The sequence below is a fragment of the Sinocyclocheilus grahami genome, unplaced genomic scaffold (assembly GCF_001515645.1).
Source record: "Sinocyclocheilus grahami isolate Dianchi unplaced genomic scaffold, SAMN03320097.WGS_v1.1 scaffold347.1, whole genome shotgun sequence".
NCBI classification, from domain to species: domain Eukaryota; kingdom Metazoa; phylum Chordata; class Actinopteri; order Cypriniformes; family Cyprinidae; genus Sinocyclocheilus; species Sinocyclocheilus grahami.
In genome coordinates, this window is record NW_015505526.1 from 174,572 (window position 1) to 183,711 (window position 9,140).

General features: G+C 36.3%; 1 protein-coding gene across 1 annotated transcript; it reads left to right on the forward strand.

The window, feature by feature from the left end:
- The first annotated feature begins 1,946 nt into the window (after positions 1-1,946).
- Positions 1,947-3,098, forward strand: LOC107548415 (protein FAM89A-like). The gene has a single exon (XM_016229079.1). It carries the CDS (start codon positions 2,114-2,116, stop codon positions 2,462-2,464), a length of 351 nt encoding a protein of 116 aa, XP_016084565.1. The 5' UTR covers positions 1,947-2,113; the 3' UTR covers positions 2,465-3,098.
- The last annotated feature ends 6,042 nt before the right edge of the window (positions 3,099-9,140 follow it).

Here is a 9,140-nt window from a genome sequence, read left to right on the forward strand (position 1 = left end):
GTCTGTCTGTGTGTGTGAGTGTCTGTGTGTGTGTGCGCACGCGTTTTTGTGACAAATGAGGACATAAATTTGTATAATGACAAGGGTATGACAGGTATTACAAGGAGAAGGTGACTTTTCAGGACATTACCCCATGTCCCCACTTTTCAAAACGCATATAAATCACACAGAATGGAGTGTATTGAAAATCTGAAATAGCACAAAGTTTCCTGTGAGGGGTAGGTTTAGGGGTAGGGTTGGTGTAGGGCAATAGCACACAGTATAAAAGTATAAAAACCATTACGCCTATGGAGAGTCCCCACTTTTCACAAAAACAAACCTGTGTGTGTGTGTGTGTGTGTGCGCGTGTATGCTGTGTTGTACTGGCCTCATGTCAGTGCTTTGTGTCCAGCTGCAGCTGGGTGTTTCCTGTAAGGGGTAGGTTTAGGGGTAGGGTTGGTGTAGGGCAATAGAATATACGGTCTGTACAGTATAAAAACCATTACGCCTATGGAGAGTCCCCACTTTTCACAAAAACAAACCTGTGTGTGTGTGTGTGCGCGTGTATGCTGTGTTGTACTGGCCTCATGTCAGTGCTTTGTGTCCAGCTGCAGCTGGGTGTGTGTGTGTGTGTGTGTGTGTCAGAGGGCGGATCCGTGGCTGCTCGTGCTCACCATCTGCCCGCTGCTGACACCTTTGTTCCGTGTGGGGATTCCGGCCCTGACCTCACCCTGAGTCAATTCATCTGGCCATTTCCTGCCCATGTGCTCCCCAAGCCAAGGTCTGAGCTGCCATTAGAGGACTGTGATCTGGATTTAACATCAATGCTAAATTACAACATAACAACATAAATGCAACACATTTGTATTTATAAAAGTATGTTTTTTTTTGCACTTCATACAGTGAATATATTTTAATGTTTATATATAAGTACACATTTTCAAAAAAAAAATTTAAACCAATTGCAAAATCTATTTTTATTTATTCAATTGATCTTTATTCATTCATTCATCTTTTATGTATCTATTTTCCTTTTTATTATAATTTAGTTTTTCTCACAATTATTTTTTTCCACCTTTTTTTTTTTTAAACAGACCATTACCAAAAACAAATAATATTTTCTACATTTTAAAAATGACTTTAAGTATATATTTTTAACAGTTTTTGAGTACAGATTGCAAAAATCTTTGGGATTCATTCATTCATTTGTCTTATTTTACTTTGTTTTTTTTTCTCTAAAATTACTGTTTGTTTTTTCAAACAGGTCAGTAGCAAATCCAAATATGCATGTGATGAAAATGTAGGTTACCACACATTAGCTCTGTCTGTCCTTTGATCAGATAAAATTTTGATCAAAATATTCTAAGCGTGTATGTGTGTGTGTGTGTGTGTGTGTGTGTGTGTGTGTGTGTGTGTGTGTGTGTGTGTCTGTGTGTGTGTGTGTGTGTGTGTGTGTCTGTGTGTCTGTGTGTGTGTGTGTGTGTGTGTGTGTGTGTGTGTGTGTGTGTGTGTGTGTGTGTGTGTGTGTGTGTGTGTGTTTCTTAAAATTATTGAGGTTTTTTTTATTGTTTGTTACTTTTCCCAAAACAGGTCAGTAGTAAATCCAAATAATATTAAGTTCATTTAAAAAAAAAAAAATCTAATTTAGAACTGATATTGAAAAATCTTTGGTCTTTTATTTATTTATGAATATATTGAATTATTCATTCATTTGTGCTATTTATTTTATTTATATTTATTACGTTGATGATTTTTTATTTTATTATAATTATTTTTTTCAAAAAGGTCAGTAGCAAGACCAAATAATGTCATACATGTGATGAAAATGTAGGTTACCACACAATAGCTCTGGCTGCATTTTGATCAGAAGAAAAGATTAATTCAGAACTTAATGCTCATGAATATTCAATGAGCTCGCTGTCCGTCACTGGCGGCCGCGCCCAGTCCGCTCTGGGTCTCTTTAAAGCGACAGGAAGAGCGAGTTGAGTTCCAGCCTCAGATTATAGTGTTGTTCGGAGCGGTGGCTGTTACATGGGTTTTTCGACGTCAGGGTGTAAAGGTCTTTAAGAAAATTATCACATGCCGTTACTGTACACTCGTCTGTAAGCAGCGCGTGCTATTTGTGAATGTTAGTATGAATGGTAAGGTTGGGAATGGAGCAGCGGGCGGTGTGCTGGCCTGTATTGAGGGTCTGCCGCCGCTGCCCAAGAGCCTGAGCGGACTGCTCAACTCCAGCGGCGGCTCGTGGAGAGAGATGGAGAGGATGTATGTGAAGAAGACCATGATTCAGGACGACTTGAGCCGAGGAAGGAATAACACGGACAATCTGCTGGCGAATAAACCAGCAAACCTGGATGCCGCCCTGGCTTTGCTCAGAAAAGAGATGGTAAGGGTACAGAATAGCGAGCAACAGCTGTACTCCCGACTGCAGGCGTTCATTTACCACAGTGCCTGTGTTTTACAGTCTAGTAACCTTCCTGCCTAGTCAACATGCTTGGACAGCGTAGTCACGAATAGAACGTTTTTGTAACGCGAATCGATTCGAAAGTTCGGAAGGAACAAGTATTGAACGCGCCTGTGATGCGCAGATTAATCGATTCGAATGTTCGCAACTCGTCTGTTGTTCGCTTCGAATGATTCGAAGGTGACCGTTATCCTGGAAAATGATCGATTTGGATGTTTAGAACACGCATGTGATTCCCAACAAAATGCTCTGATTGCGCCCAATTAATTAATTAGTTAATTTTTTTGTTTCGTTTGAGCCGCAACATTGTTCGATTAACGCTAGAATGTTTCGATTGCGCCAGTGATGAACAAAAATGTCTGTGATGCTCAAAATGTCTGATTCGGATGTTTTGAATGCACTTGTGATGCCCAAAATGTTAGATTATACTGTTACGAGCTAGTCTGTGGTGCCCAAACATGTTCACTTGGGATTGTTTTGAACGTGACTGTTATTCTAAATGTTTAATTTGAATGCTTTAATACTCCCTTAAGTCCGCGAATGAACAATGTTCGGTTTGTCATTTTTGTTCAGGCTCACCTGTGATGAACAATTATGTTCAGTTTGCAAATTCGTAACCTACCGGTGATACAAATTATTATTATTATTTGTTTTTATATGTTTTGAAAGTGAACCCGATCTTCAATTTTTTAGTTTTAATTAGAATATTTTGAACACTTCTGTGATTCCCAACAGTGTTCGATTCAAATATTCCGATTGTGCGGGTGATGAGCACAAATGTTCGCTTCGTATGTTCGAGTCCACTGCGATGGCCACAAATGTAATTTAGTTTGCTGGCATTGTTTAGTTTTACAGCAGACTCTTTCTATAGGACATATTATTTATTGTATGATATTCTACATAGTATTTTTTTTTTTTTTTCCCCCCCCGGATTTAATCAACATTGGAAATTTTATAAGATCTTTTTTTATAAAGGGAGAAGCATATCATTTCATAATGAGGTTTACAGTAAATCATGTTAAACTTGCGTTGATGATTTTATAGACATTTGTTTGATGCTTCACCCCTCTGAATTCAGAAAAGTCTTATTTCTTGTTGAGCAGTCGCTCGCTGGGTGCTTGCAGAAGACAGGGTTTAGTTTTTTATTGAAAATATGCATTCTGAATTTGCTGGAAATGCTACCAATTCTTTGCTGAAATGTAATCCAGGATATAACCAGCACAAAGAGCTTGTGACCGCATCACCAAAACAAAACGCAATGTCCCAGTATGCTCATTGCATTATGTATTGTGTAACTCCTTGTGAGCATATAGTAAATCGATAACCAGCTCCATAACATTTCCATAGTGTTTACTTCTCACCTTGTGTAAACCTATTCTAGATCGTGTATTGTAGATGTTTTATTTATTTGCTTATAATTGCTGCTTGGATTCAGTCTTCCATTGTGCTTGAACTTCCTCTCCGTGCACATCATGGGAGTGTCATCGTGTCTCTTTTTGCTCAAGTGTCAAGTGACTCGCATAAGGTCACCTGTATTCATAATGTAAGATAATAAACTTTGTTTATGCCACACTCTAAAAAATGCTGGGTTAAATACAACCCAGCATTTTTTAGAGTGCAAGTACAATGCCCATTAAATACACCAAAAAGATTCAGTGTGTGCATATCATAGCATGCCTTCATAATGTAAGATAATAAACTTTGTTTATGCCACACTCTAAAAAATGCTGGGTTAAATACAACCCAGTGCTGGGTAAAATAGGGACAAACCCAGCAATTGGGCTGTTTTGACCCAGCGGTTGGGTTAAATGTTTAACCCAACCTTCTGGGTAGTAACCCAACCACTGGGTCAAAACAAGCCAATTGCTGGGTTTGTCCCTATTTTACCCAGCACTGGGTTGTATTTAACCCAGCATTTTTTAGAGTGCAAGTACAATGCCCATTAAATACACCAAAAAGATTCAGTGTGTGCATATCATAGCATGCCATAATGTAAGCATTTTATACAGAGTAACATTTTCTTGATGTGTTGGTGAATCGAATGCCTGTTATGGATCATCTAATTCTGTAATTGATAACTGGTAATCATCAGAGAGTGTTTCCTCTACAAGAATATTAATAACAGCCGAGAGAGAATGTCTTCTACCTCTATTGTGTTTGAGCTCTGAAATCTTTTCTTCTCACACCAGCAGACAAATCCTGATTCAATTTTAACACACTCTTCCGATATATTACCTTCAATTCTGAGAGAAAAAAAATCGAAAAAATGTTATGCAGCCAGCAAGGCTTTAGGTGCTTTGACCAAAATCAGCACTGAACTTCGCACATCGTGCCTTGACGCACCTTGGCTTTGAATCCAGGTGTTTTTGCCATCATACTATTTCATATCTACATCCAGCATCTTCATGCATCCATTTCAGTCCCTCTCATTAACAGAAGAAAGATCCACCCAGTAAATGTCTCCTCACCACCCATCTCATTATCTTCTACCCTGCGGTGATTTATTGTTGTGATCCTGCTCGGAAATTCCCACTGGGTTTTCGTAATTTGCATAGAAATCAGTAAAAGTGATCTTTGGCCTGTTTGATCTCTGTGGTTGGTCGTGAAATGATTTCTGCAGTTTTGCATACAAAGATGCAAAATGATCTGGTTTGATGGCAGTCTGTGTTCTTGAATGTTTTTCCAAATTTTTAAAATGTGTTTTAAATGCAAAACATTGCATATGTGAGGTTTGAACCGATCATTGATGCGGGAATGATCCTTTTGTATGTTTTATTGTGTGTTAGCGAAATAAAATAAATGTAATATAATGTATGGTCCATCTGGTTTTTATGTCACTTTAGAATTTTAGTGTTCAAATTCTTCATTCAATATAAATATCAACATAATTATTAAATAAATACCTTGTGGGTAAAAAAATGTGGCTTTCCAGAATAAGCGTTTCAGACTGTAGTATGCATTGTTGTCACATGACATTTTTCGCTTAATTCCAGTTGTTTGTTTTTCATTTAAATGCAATTTTGTGTAAAAATATCTTAGTTCCGTTAAATAATGAATGCAGTTGATACTACTTTAGGTTCATCCATTACACTGGAAATAGAAGGTCAAGTTGATGCATTGTGGGATACAATATTTCACACATACTTTTATTCTGCTCATTTTGAAAACGTAGTAGCGGGCATCCACTGAATCTATTCTGTATATGCAGAAAACATGCTTAATGTACACAGTATACATTTTTTGAAGTTGAAATAGCACACTGTCATATACCACTCTTACTACAGCTGCAGTATTTAGTTTGTATACTGTGCACAGTATGCAAATGTTATGCACAGAATATCAGCCTGACCTACATATGCCAAAATGAACAGTACACAAGAGCTTACTGTGTGGAACATTGCATCCAATAATGCAAAGCACTCAATTTAACTTTCCATCTCATTTTTGATGTATTATTTGACTATCCTGCCTAACTTGAATCCTCTCGCTAAATGAAATGAGGTCAGGTGTTGACAATGACTGTGTCAGACTTCGAAGTCCACACCTCTTTGGCCACAAAGGTCGAATCGAATTGTTAAATGGTAAGAGTGGCAGTAATATTTGTACTGGACTTTTTAGAGAGTTACATTCAACTGTCTAAAAACCAAACAGGGTTCACAACCTGTCCTCAATATGTTCACCTTGGTCCATTTATGTGCATAATAAAAACTATAAACTAGCTATGAAATCACATCCTAGATTTTTTTGTAACATTTGTGTCATTAGATATTCGAAACCTATTACCATCCCAGCCAACATGTTCATGTGGGCCCCACATGGGATTTATCTGGGCTATATGGGCATCAACTGGGCATGGGCTCAGAGTGGGCACTTTTATGGGCTGAATGTGGGCCCCAGCTTGGTTAAAGTTGTGGGCCCCAGTTAGGTTGCCCATTATTGCTTATTTGTGGGTCCCATATGGGCCACATTTGGGCTATATTAGGCTATATTTATAGTTACATACTTTTTTTTTTTTGCAGTTGATTTATTTTATACAATTATGGGTTACTACATAATCCTAACAATTTAATAAATTGATTTAATTTGATGTATTCCATGTGTATATCATCAAGGATTATATCATAATGTAATGTATATATATACTGTATGTTTATATATATATATATATATATATATTAGTACTGTCAAACGATTAATCGCGATTAATCACATCCAAAATAAAAGTTTTTGTTTACGTTTAAATAGTAGGGAAAAAAATACTATGGAAGTCAAAGGCAACCACCAACTGTTTGATTACCAGCAATCTTCAAAATATCTTCTTTTGTGTTCAACATAAGAAAGCAACTCATACAGGTTTGGAACGACATGAGGGTGAGTGATTGATGACAGAATTTTCATTTTTGGGTGAACTATCCCTTTAATAGCAGGGGAAAACACCTTACTGGTGAACTCGTGCACAGTTCTATGAAGAAATTAAGAAACCTAAAAGAGATTTATTTTCCTTCAATGAAAGTCCATTCTACCAAAACTTCCAAGCTTCAAAAAGTAATCCATACAAATCAAGAGATTTTATTTCCATGCTTCTAAAACACAATGCAATTATTAACAAATTAAAACTGTAAAACAATTCTTCTTATGATGTCACTGAAGAATGAGGGTATGGGTCTCTCTTGACATGTTTGAGCTGACCTTTGCCCTCAGCCCATCCCCCTCTTAAAGCAGTATCAGGGTTCAGAGCTGTTCATAGCTCAGTGCAGCACTTCACTATGATTGAATTAAAACACTTCTCTCTCTCTCTCTCTCTCTCTCATTTTTATTCGTTGTATTTTCTGTTTTATTTAAATTTTAGTTAAAGTTTTAGTCATTTGGTTGTTTTTTAAATAGTTCTTTAAATATGTATGTATAGTTTTAATTATCTTTTTTTATTGCCATTTTTAATTTTAGTACATCAAGTTAAAGTAGATGAAAATGAAGAGTGTTGGCTTGGTGCATATGTATATTATATACATATATGTGACCCTGGAGCACAAAAGCAGTCTTAAGTCGCTGGGGTATATTTGTAGCAATAGCTAACAATACATTGTATGGGTCAAAATGATTGATTTTTCTTTTATGTCAAAAATCATTAGGATATTAAGTAAAGATCATGTTCCATGAAGATATTTTGTAAATGTCCTACAGTAAATATATCAAAAGTTAATTTTTGATTAGTAATACGCATTGCTAAGAACTTCATTTGGACAACTTTAAATGTGAATTTCTCAATATTTTGAATTTTTTGCACCCTCAGATTCTAGATTTTCAAATATTTGTATCTCGGCCAAATGTTGTCCTATCCTACAAATCATAATATTAAGTAAAGATCATGTTCCATGAAGATATTTTGTAAATGTCCTACAGTAAATATATCAAAAGTTAATTTTTGATTAGTAATACGCATTGCTAAGAACTTCATTTGGACGACTTTAAATGTGAATTTCTCAATATTTTGAATTTTTTGCACCCTCAGATTCCACATTTTCAAATATTTGTATCTCGGCCAAATGTTGTCCTATCATACAAATCATACATCATTGGAAAGCTTATTTGCATCTATCATATAGATGATGTATAAATCTCAATTTCGGAAATAAATTGACACTTAAGACTGGTTTTGTGGTCCAGGGTCACATATATACTCCCCTAACATTGTTTAGCAGTTGACCTCTAAATATATAAGATATATTTTATAATATATTTAAAATTAATTAGAAAAGTATAATAAAATAATGTATTTCAGACTACAATAGAGAGACCGATTCCGTTACATGTGTATTTTAGCATGGAATGCTATATTGACTGATCATCATCCAAGACCTTAACTATTTAGTTTTCATATGATTGGGAAGCAGGCCTGTTGTAGCATCATTTTAACTTTTCTAACTTGTACTCTTTATTGAAAATAATGACACTGAATTTATGCTAAATTTACCCAGATGGCATCTGAAAAACAATACAGTAGGCTATTCAAAGAATGACTGAAACTAATTGACTTTAATTTGAGCGCAGCCCAACCTTACATTCTCTACTTACTGGATCATTTCATTTCAGGACTTATTTAGCATGCCATTTCACTCTTAAACAATACTGATCTATGAAACAGACACACAGAGATTCTTCAGACCTGAACCAAACCCTATGTCAGAAACGACAACGAATACCAGTGTGATCAAGCAGATATTTAAAAACCTGTCCTGACTTGTGGACGTTCCACACTGACCGGTGTTTAGTCATTTAGTCATAGTGTAACAATCTTCATATGACAAAATCTATTCAGTGTGGATTGAATATTTCCACTCCATACACTGAAAAACAAATATATATTCATTTAAATGATCTTTCAAAAATAGTGTGTATGTATGTATATGCATATGTATCTATACACGCACACACCACACACACACCACACAGACACAGACACAGATGCACACACACACACGCACTCACACACACCACACAGACACACACTCACACAGACACACACGCACTCACACACACCACACAGACACACACTCACACAGACGCACACGCGCTCACACACACACGATCTAGCTATTACTCAGTTTATTAGTTAAAATACATACATACATAAACGTGTTACACAATCTTTAGTAGTTATCATGTGTGTGAGAGAGAGTGTGTGTGTGTGTGTGTGTGT

What these genes read in the sequence shown, in the direction of transcription:
- LOC107548415 (XM_016229079.1), top strand. Translation starts at nt 2,114, where the DNA reads ATGAATGGTAAGGTTGGGAATGGAGCAGCGGGCGGTGTGCTGGCCTGT.